Source organism: Mesoplodon mirus (genome assembly GCF_964341445.2).
Source record: "Mesoplodon mirus genome assembly, chromosome: 12".
Lineage (NCBI taxonomy): Eukaryota > Metazoa > Chordata > Mammalia > Artiodactyla > Ziphiidae > Mesoplodon > Mesoplodon mirus.
In genome coordinates this window covers 62,830,906-62,849,510 of record NC_138988.1, presented here as the reverse complement: position 1 = coordinate 62,849,510, position 18,605 = coordinate 62,830,906, and the positions used below count along the sequence as shown (strand labels likewise).

Below are 18,605 nucleotides of genomic sequence, written 5' to 3'. Positions count from 1 at the left end.
AAGCCTGCGCCTAGAGCTCATGCTCCACAACAAGAGAAGCCACTGCAATGAGAAGCCTGCGCACTGCAACAAAGAGTAGCCCCCGCTCACCGCAGCCAGAGAAAGCCCACAGGCAGCAACGAAGACCCAGCACAGCCAAAAAAAAAAAAACCTTATTGTTAAAAAATGCTAACCATCACCTGAGCCTTCAGTGAGTCGTAATCTTTCTGCTAGGTGAGGGTCCTGCATCCATGCTGATGGCTGCTGACTGATCAGGCTGGGGGTTGTTGAAGGCTGGGGTGGCTGCGGCAGTTTCTTAAAATAAGACAACAATGAAGTTTGTTGCATCGGTTGACTCTTCCTTTCATGAATGATTTCTCTGTAGCATGCAATGGTGTTTGATAGCATTTTACCCACAGTAGAACTTTCAGAATTGGAGTCAGTCTTCTCAAACCCTGCTCCTATGTTATCAGCTAAGCTTATGTAATATTCTAAATCCTTTGTTGTCATTTCAACAATCTTCACAGCATCTTCACCAGGAGTCCGTTCCTTCTCAAGAAACTACTTTCTTTTGGCTCATCCATAAGAAGCAACTCCTCATCCATTCAAGTTTTATCCTGAGATTGCAGGAATTCAGTCACATCTTCAGGCTCCAGTTCTAATTCTAATTCTCTTGCTGTTTCCACCACATTTGGCGTTCCTTTGTCTACTGAATTCTTGAACCCCTCAGGGTCATCCATGAGGGTTGGAATCAACTTCTTCCAAACTCCTGTGGATGTTGATATTTTGCCTTCTTCCCATCTTCCCAATCATGAATGTCCTTCATGGCATCTAGAATGGTGAATCCTTTCTAGAAGGTTTTCAATTTACTTTGCCCAGATCCATCAGAGGAATCACTATTGATGGCAGCTATAGCCTTACGAAATTTATTTCTTAAATAATAAGACTTGAAAGTCAAAATTGCTCCTTGATCCATGGGCTACAGAATGAATATTGCATTAGAAGACATAAAAACAAAATGAATCTCATTGTACATCTGCATCAGAGCTCTTGGGTGACCAGGTGCATTGTCAATGAGCAGTAATATTTTGAATGGATTCTTCTGAGCAGTAGGTCTCAAATGTGGGCTTAAAATATTCAAGAAACCATATTATAAACAGGTGCGCTGTCATCCAGGCTTTGTTGGTCCAGTTATAGAACATAAGCAGGGTCAATTTAGCTTAATTCTTTTTCTTTCTTTTTTTAAAAAATAAATTTATTTATTTATTTGCTTATTTATTTTTGGCTGCATTGGGTCTTTGTTGCTGCATGCGGGCTTTCTCTAGTTGTGGTAAGCAGGGGCTACTCTTCATTGCAGTGCATGGGCTTCTCATTACAGTGGCTTCTCGTTGCAGAGCACGGGCTCTAGGCGCACGGGCTTCAGTAGTTGTGGTATGCGGGCTCAGTAGTTGTTGCTCGCGAGCTCTAGAGCACAGGCTCAGTAGTTGTGGGTCACGGGCTTAGTTGCTCCGCAGCATGTGGGATCTTCCGGACCAGGGATTGAACCCATGTCCCCTGCATTGGTAGGCGGATTCTTAACCACTGCACCACCAGGGAAGTCCTAGCTTAATTCTTAATTAGCTTAATTAGGATTTTCAGAATGGTAAACGAGCGTTGGCTTCAAGTTAAAGTCACCAGCTGCATTAGCCCCTAACAAGAGAGTCAGCCTGTCCTTTGAAACATTGAAGCCAGGCATTGACTTCTCTCTATCTGTGAAACTACTAGATGGCATCTTCTTCCAATAGAAGGCTGTTTTGTCTACACTGAAAATCTGTTGTTTAGTGCAGCCACCTTCATGAATTATCTTAGGAATTATCTTCTGGACAACTTGCTGCAGCTTCTACATCAGCACTTGCTGGCTCACCTTACACTTTAATGTTACGGGGACGGCTTCTTTCCTTAAACCTCATGAACCAACCTCTGCTAGCTTCAGACTTTGCTTCTGCAGCTTCCTCACCGCACTCAGTCTTCATAGAATTGAAGGCAGTTAGGGTCTGGCTCTGGATTGGGCTTTGGCTTAAGGGAATATAGTGGTCGTTTGATTTTCTATCCAGAGACTCAGACTTTCTCCATATCAGCAATAAGGTGGTTTCACTTTCTTGTCATTCATTTGTTCACTGCAGTAGCACTTTTAATTTCCTTCAAGAACTTTTCCTTTGCATTCACAGCTTGGGTAACTTTGTGGTGCAAGAGGCCTAGCTTTCAGCCTGTCTTGGCTTTTGACATGCCTTCCTCACTAAGCTTAATCATTGCTAGCTTTTGATTTTAAAAAACGTGAGACTCTTCCTTTCACTTGGACACTTAGAGGCCATTGTAGGGTTATTAATTGGCCTAATTTCAATATTGTGTCTCGGGGAAAAGGGAGGCGGGAAGGGAGGGGAGAAAGACGGAGGAAGGGCCAGTCGGTGTGGCAGTCAGAACACACACAACATATTTATCAGTTAAGTTTGCCATCTTGTATGGGCATGGTTCATGGCACCCCCAAACAATTACAATAGTAACATCAAAGATCACCATAACAAATAAAATAATGATGGAAAAGTTTGAAATATTGCGAATATTAACAAAATGTGACACAAAGTTAACAAATGCTGTTGGAAAAATGACGTTGATGAGCTCCCTCAATGCAAGGTTGCCACCAACCTTCAGTTTGTAAAAAACACAGTATCTGCAAAGCACAGTAAAGCAAAGTGCAGTGAAACAAGGTAAGCATGCCATGTTTGACAGGAAGCAGCATATAAAGAAGAGGATTAGGATTTAAGATAGAAACATGCTGACCTGGATAAGGTAGTCAGTACAACCTCTTAGTAAGTCCAGCTTTCCTGATTGCCCATCATTTTTATTCACTGAGCAGCCTTGACATATTTGTAAAAAAGCCACTAATGCGTACATTCATATAGAACAACAGCAGGCAAAGAATTTTCATGCACATTACTTTTGATTCTGCTTAACATCCCTGTGAGTTTTCAGATTAATAGGCAGATTGGGGAAGTCGGTCTACTTCCCCAAGATTTAAGCAACAACCTGGTGTTACCTGCACGAGAACTGCCTTGTTCTGCCTTCTAATCTGGTACTTTTCCTCTAGAAACATTTTTTTCTAGTATTTATTTTTCCTTATAGAGTTTTCAGTTGTATCTAGTGTTCTGTTCTTTTTCTCTTGTTTGACTCATCATTTATGCCTTTTCTAAACATAATAGGAGGAAACACCAACTGGAAGCCTCCCGTCAACTGTAAGATCTATAATTACCTGAACAGGATTGGTTGCTTCTTCCTTCATCCTCGCTGTAGTAAAAGAAAAGATGCTGCTGATTTTGCCATATGTATGCATGTGAGTCATTGTTTTATTCAAAATCAGATGTGAAGCTAGGACCCATTTGGATTTTTTCCCCTCTTGAATCATAATGACACTGTAGATTCCTTTTCAGTGTTGTGCTTTTTGTATAAAACCTTTTGCATCAGGTTCTACTTATGATTGTTGAGGGCAGGAACCCATAGCATGTGTTTACTGCTTCATCCCCAGTTCCAGCAGACTCTCAGCTACTCATAGTAGACCCTCAGCTATTTCTAGAATAAATTATCAGGAGATGACACTCCTTGATGCATGAGGCACTTTCACATTTTAACATCTCTGAAATGGGGGGGCACCATAGCAGTCACTGTTGACCCAGATGGAATTTGCATTTGCTTCTGTCTCTGCTAGTCACCTGGAGAAACAACCCACCTGAGACCCAGTTTAAATTAAATTCTCTGCTTAAGGGTTTCTGTCACACTGATTCTCTGCAAACTTGTTGACTGCTGCTTATGTTTTAAACCACAAGATAGTTTTCTTTTTCCATCTAGCCAGTTCTAAGATTGAGTTATGCAAATTACTTTGCTTACCTTTTCTCTATGGCAGATTCATTTTTTATTTACCCTTAGGTTGAGCGCGTAGCCCTGTTAGTGTTCCACCTTTATGTGGGGGCCTCCTGTTATACTCTTTTTGGCTTTTTTTTTCTTTCTTTCTTAGTGACATAAAAGAGCTTATCTTATAATTGACAGCATTTTATATTTGATTAAATATGATATATTTCATTTATGAACGAGATCTTTATATCATGCTTTGGTGGGAGCAAGGGAACAAGCTAAATACGCGTTTCTAGGTATGTGTTCATTCTGAAATAGCTGTAACTTGACTGGAAGCTCAGATGCTGATTTTTATGAACTTGTGCCATTTTTTCCAACTTAGGCTGGCCGTCTGGATGAACAGCTGCCCAAGCAGATTCCTTTCACCATCCTCTCAGGAGATCAAGGTTTTCTGGAGCTAGAGAATCAATTTAAGAAGACTCAGAGGCCAGCACATATACTCAACCCTCACCACTTAGAGGGAGATATGATGTGTGCCTTGTTAAATAGCATATCTGATACCACCAAAGGTATGCAGCTGCAGCCACAGTACAAACTGCCCAAGAGGAAGAGACTTCACTTCACTTATTGATGAGAAACCATTAAACTGCTCTGCACTAGTGCCCTGCTGCCTGCTCACTAAACTGCCATGCTCTCATGCTTCTATCATGTTTTTTCTCTTATCTTTCACTTTGAGTGTATTAGAAGGAGAATGAATTCATAATATTTTAGAGCCCATTTTTAATCTAATGGATAAAATTTATATTCATATATTTAAAATATATACTTATGGTTTGAAATATGCTAGTATAGTTTTGTAAAGCTCAGAATCCAGATCTTCATTTCATTTATAAAATTCTAAATTTATCTTCAGTTTTTCAGAAAGCAAAGTGCTTATAGGAGAAACCAGAAAGCAATAAATGCTAATATGGCAATACCAAAAAATAAAAAAATAAAAATTTAAGAGGTTGACAGTGACAAAATGATGCCCTGAGAGATCTTTATTGCCTTGAAGGGCTAGGCACCCCCTGTCCTACACTCTTCTCTGCCTTTCTGAGATTGTTCAATGAAAGGGCATGCTGATGTCCAATTTCACTAACCAGTATTTAAGAAAGGATGTAATTCTAGGGATCCAGATGGGTTTTTGTTTTTGTTTTTGTTTTTGTAATTTCTGAAATGTGGGTAGGAGAGAATAAAAGAGTAATTTTTAAATATCCTAATAATTTGCAGCCATGTATATGGTTTGAAGGTATTGATGAATGACCTCAATGAAAAACTGACTACTTTTTGGAATTTTTATTATATGCCTTTAAATTTTCCAAGTGTGCTCTCCCCCTAGCTATTGTCTTCTTTCTACATATATAGAGCCACATTTTGATTGAAGATCTATTCTGAAGAACTTTACTCTAACCATTCATTGCGTTGGATCAATTCACTTCTGCAAAGTTAGGAACCATTAAGCTACTGGCACAGTTGGCGCTCTTTAAAGAAAAATCAGCTCTGTTTTGCATATTTATGTCATGATTTAGTACTGAATTTTGTCTTCCTATTCTGTTTTCATTCACTTGCTTTTTCTGTCTGTGCGGGTTTTTTTCTTTTCTTCCTTTTCTTAAAATTTTTAATTAATTTTTTTTATTGGAGTATAGCTGATTTACAATGTTGTGTTAGTTTCTGCTGTACAACAAAGTAAGTCAGTTATACATATACATATATCCACTCTTTTATTTATTTATTTATTTTAAAAATATTTATTTATTTGGCTGTGTGGGGTCTTAGTTGCGACATGTGGGATCTTCATTGCAGCATACAGGCTTCTCTCTAGTTCTTTAGTTGTGGTGTGTGGGCTTCTCTCTAGTTGTGGTGTGTGGATTTTCTCTCTCTAGTTGTGGCCCACGGGCTCCAGGGCGCGTGGGCTCTGTAGTTTGTGGTATGTGGGCTCTCTCGTTGAGGTGCACAAGCTTAGTAGTTGTAATGGGTGGGCTTAGTTGCCCCGCCACATGTGGGATCTTAGTTCCCTGACCAGGGATTGAACCTGCATCCCCCACATTGGAAGGCATATTCTTTACCATTGGACCACCGGGAAAGTCCCTATTCACTCTTTTTAAAATTCTGTTCCCATATAGGTCATTACAGAGTATTGAATGGAGTGCCCTGTGTGTCTGTGGCTTTTTTAAACCTCTTTTTCTCCCATTCTTTCACCATTCCTTCCCCGATCCTTAACAACATCTACTTAATATCTTGAAAAATATTTAAATTTTTACCTTTGCTACCGAGGCCAACCCCATTTTCTTCCTCCTATGCTGCTGCTCTAGGGAGCATTTCTTCTGTAATTTAGAACATGAGACTTGTAATGGATTTGCCTTTCTTTCAACTTTATTTGGAATGAGAGCTGCGTATGAGTAGGTCTGCGTGGGTATATTAGTGTTGGAGGTAAAGTATAGGTTATTGTTATATACCGATGTTCTTTTCTGAATGTCTCTTACGCTGTAGCCTTTTTTTTTTTTGACATATACTTTAATTTCCTTTTTCATTCATCAGTGTCATAAACCACTCTCTATGTCAGAATATAGAATTCTCTAGGTATTTTTTTTTTAAATCATTCATTTGTAATCAGTGCTCATTTGAACTTACTGCTCTTTGGGGGCACATGTATACTTTATTCTGAATTTTTGTGAAATACAGAGACCGTGCAGTACATAAAGAAGGGCATGGTCTTTGATTCAAATACTGACTTTGCTGCTTCTTAGCTGTGCGATTTCAGGCAAGTTACTCAACTTTTTCTGAGTCTCACTTTTCATATCTATAAGGTTGTAAGAATTAGTGATACGTATAGTGTCTAGCATAGCATAGGAAAGATCATAGGTGCTCAGTAAATAGCGGCTATTATTAATTATTATCACTGTAAAAAGGAAATATGGCTTCTAGCCACTATATATTTTTTTAGTTTTTCTTTCCATTTTTTTCATTGTAGTAAAATATACATAAGATTTACCATCTTAACCATTTTGAAGTCTCCAGTTGAGTGGTATTAACTGCATTTACATTGTTGTGCAGCCATCACCACCATCCATCTCCAGAACTCTTTTCGTCTTGCAAAACTGAAACTCCATACCCATTAAACAACAACTCCACACTCCCCTTTCCCCAGCTCCTGGCAGCCACCATTCTGTTTCCTGTCTATGAATTTGACTACCCTGAGTATGTCGTGTAAGTGAAATCATGCAGCCTTTGTATTTTTGTGACTGGCTTATTTCACTGAGCAAAATGTCCTCAGGTTTCACCCATGTTGTAGGCTATGTCAAAGTGTCCTTTTTAAGGCTGAATAATACTCCATTGTATGTATATACCCCCTTTTGCTTATCCATTTATCCGTTGATGGACACTTGGGTTGCGTCCATGCTTCATCTATTGTGAATCATGCTGTTGTGAACATGGGGGTACAGACATCTCTTCAAGATCCTCCTTTCAGTTCTTATGAGTATATACCCAGAAGTGGAATTGCTGGATCATATGGTAATTCTATTTCTAATTTATTTATTCATTCATTCATTCATTTATGGCTGTGTGGGTCTTCGTTGCTGCACAAGGGCTTTCTCTAATTGCGGTGAGTGGGGGCTACTCTGTTGCGGCGCGCGGGCTTCTCATTGTGGTGGCTTTTCTTGCTGCGGTGCACGGGCTCTAGGTGCGCAGCCTTCAGTAGTTGTGGCACGCAGGCTCAGTAGTTGTGGTGCACGGGCTTAGTTGCTCCGCAGCATGTGGGATCTTCCCAGACCAGGGCTCGACCCCATGTCCCCTGCATGGGCAGGTGGAATCTTAACCACTGCGCCACCAGGGAAGTCCTATTTCTAATTTTTTGAGAAATCTCCATACTAATTTTCCACATGGACTGTACCATTTTACATTCTCACCAGTAGTGCGTAAGGGTTCCATTTTCTCTGCATCCTTGCTAACAACTGTTATTTTCTGATTTTTGTTTGTTTTTATAGTAGCCATCCTAATGGGTGTGAAGTGGTATCTCATTTTGTTTTTGATTTCCATTTCCCTGATGGTTAGTGACATTGAGCATCTTTTCATGTGCTATAGCCACTACATTTTAAAAGTAATGAAAATTATTAAAATTAAGTGGCCAAAGAAGTGTAGTCTTTAAGTCACATATTTTATTTAGGTCTGGATTTAAAGATGCTTTTATAACTCTAAAATTTAAAAAAATATTATGCTGAATCACAATATGTTCAGATTCAGTTTAAGACAAGTTTTTTTCTTCATGGAAGACTGAAAGGCATTAAACTGCCTGCTAATAAACTTTATAATAAGAAAAATCAAAGAACAGTGACTTTCTTGGGTAACTTTATTCCTTCACTTTTCCTAATAAATGGCTTTGTGAATAGTAGAATAATAGTCTTTGTTAAGAAATGATATTTAATATGTATTGGGACTGAGAAACATCTCTCAGTGTCCACAAATACTGCAGTTCATGTAGGGTCTGTAGTGTAGTTTTGGTTACCACGAGAATGCCAGGGTAACTCCTTTCATCTAGCTTAACCCAGTGTCCTATCTTCAGATCTGACAACCAGTTATTTTAAGGCAGTGTGGTTTGGGGGTAGGCGTCGATGGACCTTTTTGGGAATCTGAAAAAAGCTTTCCAAACCTCTTTCCCCCAAATGGACATGTACAGTAAGTCCTCTACATATGAACGTTCAAGTTGCAAACTTTCAAAGATATAAACGTGTGTTCGCATGTCCAATCGCGTAAGTTAGTTCGCGTGTCTGGCGTACCTTGTCACATGTGTGCATCCTCTACAAGTGGTTGTGTTTTTGTGTACTTTACTGTACATTACTGTATAGACTACAGTAGTACAGTATCTTTATTTCAAGCCCAGGATGTCCAGAAGCAAGCGTAAAAGCAGCGGTGATGTAGCTGGTACTACTGTACTTTTCAAGGTACTATATTGTAAGATTAAAAATGCTTTCTTGGGCTTCCCTGGTGGTGCAGTGGTTGGGAGTCCGCCTGCCCATGCAGGGGACACAGGTTCGTGCCCCGGTCCGGGAGGATCCCACGTGCCGCGGAGCAGCTAGGCCCGTGAGCCATGGCCGCTAAACCTGCGCGTCCGGAGCCTGTGCTCCGCAATGGGAGAGACCACAACAGTGAAAGGCCCGCGTACTGCAAAAAAAAGAAAACAAAAAAAAAACACACAAAAAAACCTTTATTTTTTGTGTTTGTTGTTTATGTATTATTTTTGTGAAAAGTGTTATAAACCTATTACAGTACAGTATTATATAGCTGATTGTGTTAGTTGGGTACCTAGGCTAATTTTGTTGTTCTTAACGAACACGCTCTTGGAACGGAACTTGTTTGTATGTAGGGGACTTACTGTACGTACAATATCACGTACAGCTTCGGGGATCTGTCATTTCAAGGCTCCTGGTTACCAACCAGCCACCCCACAAACTCTCTTACAAGTAACACACAGTGAGAAGTTCTCTCATGTTGTATAAGCAGTATGATGATTTTTCACGTTTTTAAAATCTCTGCCATAGCATAGACAAATGATACAAGCTTGAACCTCTTATTTCTTTCTAGCTTTTCAGAAGTTTTCCATTATTAGGACCATAAAGTGGTTTTATTACTCCTGTGTAGTAAACAGGAAGAATCTGTTGAATAGTGTTGTCAGAATCGATGATCATGTGGTATCTTTCTTTTTTGCCAGTTTTTCAGTTAATTGAAAGTTTTTTCAGGAGATACTAATTTCAGTAGAAATAGAGGCATTGGGCAGTTGCTGGCTCCATGTATGAATGTCAGTCATTCGGTCATAAGGCCTTACGTCTTTGCTTGGTAGGGAGAGGACAGGTAGGTAGTGCTACTGCTGCTACTTTGTTAGATCTCTGACTTGGTTGGGTTAAATCAGTTACCCTCTCTAGCAAGGTGAGCCTTTATACTGTTTGAGATTTGAATGTGTCATGGTTTTTGCCCTTTAAACTCACTCTCCTTCTGTGCATCAGGGTTCCAGCACCAACGTTTTGATTACAGCTATGATGTATGTGTAAATTCCTGTAGAAATGTGTAAAAATATTAATCTGTCCTGAATTGACACCCCTCGGCCCCTTATCCTTCATCAGTTCTATTTTATATTGTACTCATTTTCACTTTTTAAAAATTTGCCAAGATACATGGATCCTTTCTAGTGACCCTAGTCAGAGGAGTCAGGTAGACTTTTTCTTCTTTTATACTTTTCACACTTTATTCACAAATATGTGTTCATTCTAACTCAAGCCTTATGTTTCAAAGATGCAGATATCACTTGTCATTTCAGTGTTGTTTTAAAGAAGTAAAAGGAACTAACCTTTATTGAGGACCTACTGTGTGCCAGCCACCATGCTAGCTGCTTTTTGTATTTGTAGTGTTTGAAGATGTTTAAACATGTTCAAAGAACTTTTGCGTGTTGTTTAATCCTCTTTTCAGCACTGTGAGTTAGGATATATTAGATCGCCCCCTTTCATAGATGAGGGAGCAGAGGCCCAACAAGGTTCAAATAGCTGCCTGAGGCCACACAGCCATCACCTGTGAAGGCTGAGGCTTTCACTGACACAAAGCTCTGATTTTATTATGTAGAGAATCCATTGTGAATTGTTCGCTCTTACCATGTCCTTGAGGAATGAAGATGAGAAGCTCTGTTGCAGTCTAACGACATTGCAGAGTGTGTGTAGATAAAAATAACATTTAGGAAGATGCTTTTTTTTTTTTGTAGAAGGTAAAAAGATTTGATTGTGGGTTCTGGTACTTTAAAAAGTAAGCTGATTATGTGTCAAGCATAGCCAACTTATCATTGTAAGTTCCCTGGGATCTTTTGTCTTGTAAGTAAACCAAGAAGCGCCATTTTCTTTTCTTCAGACTAGAAATGCAGTCTCAGTGTGAGGGCAGGCTGCGTTAACGGGACCACGCTAGCACCATTTTTATTTACCCTGTGACGTTGCTCCTGGCTTGTAGTATGCTCTTTGTAAAATAAAATAACTATGCTACGTGTTTTTACTGTCTTGACCATACATTTTAAGGTTTTGTTTATTTGTTTGCTTTTACTTTCCAGAGTGTTGTGTTATTGCACCTACTTCAACCACATGCTTGATGACTGAATTTCTGAGTTGCCGTTTTCTACTATTTCATTAGTCACCGCCATTGCTTATATAAAAAAGTTCTCTGGGCTCTTAAAGATCTGTTTATGTAATAGAACTTGCCTGTATCTTGTAGGTTAGTTCAAGAATATTGTTTGCTATATGTAAACGCAGTTTTTAAAAACACAGTTTTGTGTATTCAGTTGTTTATAGTTCTTCAGTAATTAAACATCTTCCTTCCAGTTTTATGTAAAGTTTGAACTTTCCTATAATACTTTTTCTTAGGTAATGCAAGGAGGGACTTGAGCATAGGCTGTTATGAATTAGTGAATTTAAATTGAAAACAGACTTTACTGTGCTTTGACATGATTTTTGTTGAATCTGCACACTGTCCTTGGGCTGTCTGGTTTATGGCCCTGGGACTTTGTTATGTCTGTTTGTGTCTTCATTTTGGAATGAATGGGATGGAGGCATTAAGTATGGTTGGTACCAATTATACAGGTTTTTTTGTTTGTTTGTTTGTTTGTTTTTTGCGGTACGCGGGCCTCTCACTGCCGTGGCCCCTCCCATCGCGGAGCACAGGCTCCGGACGCGCAGGCCCAGCGGCCATGGCTCACGGGCCCAGCCGCTCCGCGGCATGTGGGATCCTCCCAGACCGGGGCACGAACCCGCGTCCCCTGCATCGGCAGGCGGACTCCCAACCACTGCGCCACCAGGGAAGCCCCAATTATACAGGTTTTTAAAGCCATCTTAAAAATTGAACATACTAGTTCACCCATGCTGTGAAAGTGTAGGTGATTGAAGCAGTGGCATGCCCTATATGAAATAGTAGTTGAACCTAATTCTAAGCATCTATCTACCTGCTTGCTCAGCCTGTTGATGAGACTATATAGGTTGTTGCTTTGGGCATCATCCTAAAAATCTATATGATACAGTTAATTCTGTGCGAGGTACTGAAAAATAGGGAGAAAAATTCATGATTTTCTCTGTTCTACAGGTGGGGCTGATTGAGGCAAACAAAACCTTTAAAAACTTTTTACAACCTAGTGTCAAGCTAAACCTTATGAGTCAAACCTGCAGTTTTTTTTTTTTTTTTTTTTTTTTTTTTTTGCTGTACGCGGGCCTCTCACTGCTGTGGCCTCTCCCGTTGCGGAGCACAGACTCCGGATGCGCAGGCTCAGCAGCCATGGCTCACGGGCCCAGCCGCTCCGCAGCATGTGGGATCTTCCCGGACCGGGGCAGGAACCTGTGTCCCCTGCATCGGCAGGCGGACTCTCAACCACTGCGCCACCAGGGAAGCCCCTAAACCTGCAGTTTTGCCTTAGGTCTTGGTTGCCATGATGAATTGTTTAGGCCAGTTACCACATGCTGCTTTTGACTGGCCTTGACTTTGAATTGTAATAAAAGAAACCTTGGGTATTTTCTCTTTGTTCCTAATGTTTTAAGACTAAAGTTTTTGGGCTTCTCTGGTGGCACAGTGGTAGAGAGTCCGCCTGCCGATGCAGGGGACACGGGTTCGTGCCCCGGTCCGGGAAGATCCCACATGCCGCGGAGCAGCTGGGCCCGTGAGCCATGGCCGCTGAGCCTGCGCGTCCGGAGCCTGTGCTCCGCAATGGGAGAGGCCACAACAGTGAGAGGCCCGCGTACCGAAAAAAAAAAAAAAAAAAAGAGACTAAAGTTTTTGTTCTTCAAATTGTAAATGTAATGTTTTATTTCACTAAAACACAGCTTGAAATATTTGAAGTAGTAGGTGTATACAACATATTGTAGAAAAAGCAATAGTTTTATTGATGGAATAGCAAAAGGTGACTCGTGATAAATTTTTGCAGCAAAGGAATATAAGAGAAATATGGTGGGTTTTATTTATAAACAATGATATATTGATAAAATTTTAAACGTATATTTTAAGTTTTTATATATTTTCACAGAAGTAAATATGTCCATGTGATTTGTATTGAATACACAATCAGGGTTATTTAAACCCTGATTCAGTCACTCTGATAGAAATTGATTTAAATGTAGTTAAGGTGAAAAGCCAAATACTGTGTCCCTGATGGTACCGCGTTCATATTTTAAGTGACTTTTGTAATACCCGGTCAGTCATGTCATTATTTTAAAGCCTTAGGTCTCTCAGTAAGCATATAAGCCATCAAGTGAGTTTGTGCCATGCAGAGACACTGTTAATATAAATCTATGGTCTCTATAGAGATGAATGCATATGATTTTCAAAATACAGGAGAATTTTATCTGTCATCATTAAAAATCTTTTAAAGATGATATCATGCAAATGAAACTTTGGAGTTTATTTGCTAGATCCAAATAAACATACTAGCTTTTTAAAATTTACAGTTTTTTAAAATATACTAGGATTTTATATTTCCTCACATGCAAAAAGAACTTTTTCAAATAATTTTTTGAATATGGAGCCAAAATCAAATTGCCTATTTCATTCATTTTTATTTTTTTCTCAATTTAAGTAATATTATTTGGTAAGCATTAAAAACACACAAACCTCTAAGGAAAGTTGTGTAATACTAATGGATTGTAGTTAGTAAGCTTGGGTATGGGAGAAGTCATTGAAAGTCATATTGTCTTAGAATATATAAATTATGGCACAATAACTTTTTCAGAAGTACATTTGCATTTATTGACTCTTCCTTACAGAATGTGACAGTGATGATAACCTGGGTATGAAGAGTACTTCAATGGGAGAAGAATTCAGATCCACAGAAGGTAACCTAATCCCTTCCTGACTGTATCTGTATGTTTTTTTAAAATTTCTCCCTCTTTCACTTCATCCCTCCTACCACTGAGTATAAAAAAAAAAAAAATTTGTTCTCTCATTTAAAGGATAGTTTGCGTTTCCTCGTGTAAGATGATTTAGGGGCTAAAACAGGAATCAGCCAGTCGACTGCCTGGTTTTGTAAATAAGGTTTTATTGGAGCTCAGCCACACTCTGTTGTGTAAGTATTGTCTGTGCTGTCGCTTTGACACTGCAAGAACAAGGGTGAGTAGTTGTGATACAAATGGTATAGATCCTCCCCCACCCCACAACCAAGCCTAAAATAAATATTTTCTGACCCTTTGCAGAAAAAGTTGCTGTCCCAGGGTTAGGAGAAGATTTTGGTGTCCTAATTTTTATTTATTTTGAGTAGTATTAAATTAAGAATATTAAAGTTATGCAGTAGAACTATGAAAGCAAGCACGTACATCTGAATATTAATGGACTTTTAAAATAAATTAATTATGTTTCCCTCCTCTTAAAGGAAAAGGTATTTCCTTCCATAGGTTAAAGAGAACTTTTTATATTACTTCACATCAAATCATTTACTTGCTGTACCACTATTTGGTTGTGGCATAAGTCCAGTTTTTACTATGGTTTTTCCATAACAGACTGTGCTTTTTAATAACCCTGGGGGGAAATGAAACAACAGATTTTGGAAAATACTTGAACCTTCACTAAAGAAGTTGAAACTTTTATATTGGCATCTTTGACATTCAAGGATGACAGTAGGAGTCATAGTATAGTTCCAGTGTAGTATTTGTTGGTGGAGATTTGAGAGTGGAAATGTGTAATTAAGGAGGGAAACGTGGCAAAACAAGCACACACAGAATGGCCACCTGGTTTGTTTCTGCGCGTCTCCTTGCGCTCTCCTAGAGGGCAATTAGTCTGACTAGGAGCACACTGGATCTTCGTGCTATCTGGGGTTGGAAATTTCAGTGTGGCAGTGGAACTGATTCATCCATTCAGTGAAGTAGAAGACTGATCTTTCTCTCTTATAGTCAAATTTCACTGGTTAAACAAAGTTGGCAGTAAATCTACAGCCTAATTGGAAGCAAGTTTTCTGACCAACTTGTTTTCCCAACATGATCTTGCAAGGTCTGGCTCAATGCTTAGCAGCCACATAATGGTGAGTTAAACAGGTGAAAGAACATTTTGTGAGTTTTAAACAAAAACTGCCAGCTAAGTTGTTTATCAAGGCCATGAAAAGATGAACACCATTGAGCATCTAAGTAGTTCAGACTTTGCAACCTTCATTTACTACCCGTGACTAATCCCCTGGAAAATGCCAAACAAAATTATAACTTTTAAATAACCACACTTGAGAAACCTCCACAGTTCTGTGGGCTCCTAGCTAACCCAGGAAATCTGAGATGTGTATAAATGAATATGTACCAGAATTTCTAGTGTTTTGTTATCTATGTAATACATTTTATGGTTGGGAGATTTTGAGAGTTTTTACATCTTTATCATGTCTTAGTTTGGAAAAAGGATTACCATTAATGGATTCAAGAAAAGATACTTCAAACTTTTAACTAGTTGTTCTATGAAGTAAGGACATAATGCTCTAATTTCAAGAAAAATCAAAGTGGTGTTACGTGTGTGTTTTCTTTCATTTCCTGATGCTTTATGTAAAATGAGTGTGAGAAGCACATAGTGTTCCACTTGTAAGTTAGGGAGTGTGGCCTCCTCTGTACTTGCCTCTAATACCTTCCTTTCCCCTTTCTTTTCTCCCAACAAGAACTAGCTCAAATATCATCTCTTAGGTTGAACCATATAGAATTACCAATTTTGTAGACAATTTTGTTTGATCAGTGCCTCTTAGATCTTCCATTTTTAGAGAGAGCTACCCACTACCACTCCTAGAATCCCTCCAATTTAAACATTTTTTTTGTTTTGCATGTCTCATCCCCACCAGACTATGAGCTTCTCAAGGAGTAGGATCATGTTTCATTTATCTTTATTTCAACAACACCTAGCACAGTGTTTAGCACTAAATGATTGTTGAATGAATAAACTTATAACATATTAGAGCTACCAGGACCCATCTCCCTATAACTGAATAAAGGAAATTAAGACAGAGGCCATTTGGCTGGGAGAATATTGGGTGATTTTGTTGACCCTGCACCATGGGAGCAAAGTGATGTTCTAGTCTAGACCTAATAGCAAAACTCAAAAAAGTATAAATAACTTCTCAAATCTCTTCTCATTCCTTCCCTTCCCAACACAACACTTTAAAAGCCTGACAAATGGGTGGCAAGAAGCAGGATCAATTTGCTTGTGATTTTTTTGCCTTGAGGAAAGGCAGTTTCTCTTGTTGCCCCGTCTCCCCCCACCATGATTTATCTCCAGTCTTCTGTCTCATTCTTTGTTGTTCTCTGTAGACCAGTATCAGATTGTAACTACCCAAGTCAATCATAAAGGTCCTATTTTATCTCAGCTCTGCTGCTTACAAGTTATATAATATTGTGCAAGTCCCTTAACTTCACTGTGTGTCAGTTTCCTCAGGAATACTAGTATACCTACCTTACTAGAGTAGCCTGGCACATGGTAAGCAGTGTATGTATTGGTTGCTGCTGCTGTTATTGTGATTTATTTATTTATTTATTTTTGGCCACACAGCTTGCAGGATCTTAGTTCCCCGACCAGGGATTGAACCTGTGCCTTTGGCAGTGAAAGTGCAGAGTCCTAACCACCAACAAGAGAATTCCCTATGATTTTGATCATTATCATTAGTCACTGTTACCTGCATCTAAGGTGTGCTCTGGAAGTATGCACACTTAACAGAGGTATTCTGACTCAAATCCTTGGAAAAGAAAGAAGACAGCATTATATGGATGATTGCCAATGCAAAACAATCTTTCTGTAAATGTCAGCAATTTGCCTTAGAGTTCCTTCAATTAATAGCAGTCATCAATATAATTATTAATATTATAATATAACATAAACAGTAAAACTCTATACTGTGGCCAGTTTAAAGAACAAAGAAAGGGTAAGAGACTAGTGTGTTCAGTTTTTACTTCAATTAATGCTTATGAAAAATCTAATACTTTGAAAACTGCTCTTAATCCTAACAACTTATGAGAGTCAGAATATTCTCCTTATTTTACATAAAAACTTAGTCTTCCAAACATTAATTTGTCTTCAGATTCACAGTCTCAAAATGGAGTATGGTTCGATATAGGTCTTCTAACTCCTATTACTGGGTTCTTTCTTATTTTGTCATATTACCTCTTTTTCAAAGAGAGTGAAATTAAGGCAGAGAGAAAAGAGAATAAGAGAAACATAGACTTAGACAATATAAGAAAAACAAGGACATATTTGCCATAAATGTTCTTTATTTCTTCATATAGATTTGAGTCACTGTCTAATGTCCTTTCAGTTCAACCTGAAGGATTCCCTTAGCATTTCTTGCAGGGAAGATCCACTAGTAACAAACTCCTTTAGCTTTGTCTTGATTTCTTCTCCATTCTTTCTGGATATAGAATTCTTGCTTGACAATTTTGTTTTTGTTTTCCCTTTCAGCAGTTTAAATATATCTCAGTGCCTTCTGGTCTCTGTGATTTCTGATGAGAAATAAGCTGTTAGTGTTATTAAAAATTTTACATGTGATGAGTTGCTTCTCTCTTGCTGTTTCTGTTGATTTTGGCTTTTGACAATTTGACTATAATTTGTCTCAGTGTGGATCTCTTTGAGTTTCTCCTGTTTGGAGTTTGTTGGGTTTCTTGGGTGTGTAGATTCATATCTTTCATCAAATTTGGGACATTTAAAATTTGCTGATTCTTTTTTCTGTCTGCTTAATTTTGTTAAACTCCTTTAATGAATTTTTCATTTTAGTTGTACTTTTCAGCTCCAGAATTTCTATTTGGTGGCCTTTCATTAATTCCAATCTCTTTATGATATTCTCATTTTATTCATACATTGTTTTACTGGTTTCCTTTACTTCCTTGTCCATGGTTTACTGTAGCTCCTAGAACATATGTAAGACAGTTGGTTTAAAGTCTTTGTTTAGTAAATTCAATGTCTTAGTGTCCTCAGGGACAATTTAACTCAATTTTTTTCACTTTGAATGGGCTATACTTTCCTGTTTCTTTGTATTATCTGTGTTTTTGTTGTTGTTGAAAATTGGATGTGCAAATATTATAATGTAGTACCTCTGGAAATCAGATTCTACCTTTTCCCCAGAGTTTGCTGTTTGTGATTGTCAAAGGCTGCAGTTGTCCATTTGTTTAGTTACTTTTCCAAACCATTTTTGCAATAACTGTATTTCTTGTCACATCTGGTCATTGAAGTCTCTGTTCCTTTAAGCTTTTGTTCAATTAGTGTTTTAACAGAGATTTCCTTGAATACCAGGAGCTAAACAAAACAAAACAAAACAAAAAACAAGCTCTCTCTGGTTTTGCAGATTGGCTGTGTGCTAGGGTCCTTCAGCATTTAGCCAGGCTTGCACTGAGCCTACAGATCAGCCAGTGGTGAAGGCTTGGTGTCTTCTGAGGTATTTTCTGAGCATGCATCGTGTCCTGGGTCCTAAATTCCTCAGTACTCATAGGTGCTTTTGAATGACCTGATTTCCCAAGGAAATTCTCTTCATGGCTTTTCCTCTCAGATATTAAGTGTTCTATTGTATGTTTCAACCATAATCTTTTACCCTAGGCTGTGGGCTTTTTGTTTGTCTTACAGTGTTTCTGAGCAATGCAGGCTGCTTTTCTCCCCTGAGTGGGTTCTGAGCTTTGTAAAATAGAGATGAATGTCTTGTTTCAGTCCTTCAGGTAGCCCCCAGACAGATTAGAACAAACACAATAATTTGTGAGTTCTGC

The 18,605-nt window shown here is 38.7% G+C and overlaps 1 protein-coding gene across 2 annotated transcripts in view; it reads left to right on the top strand.

Annotated features, from left to right (window-relative positions):
- ZNF451 (zinc finger protein 451) overlaps positions 1 to 18,605 on the top strand; it is an 89,989-nt gene that overhangs the window by 58,240 nt on the left and 13,144 nt on the right. For both annotated transcript variants that reach the window (XM_082639468.1, XM_082639467.1), the window contains exons 12-14: positions 3,216 to 3,346; positions 4,244 to 4,430; positions 13,671 to 13,739. In XM_082639468.1, the coding sequence (XP_082495594.1) occupies positions 3,216 to 3,346; positions 4,244 to 4,430; positions 13,671 to 13,739 (387 nt within the window). The remainder of the gene's footprint in view (positions 1 to 3,215; positions 3,347 to 4,243; positions 4,431 to 13,670; positions 13,740 to 18,605) is intronic.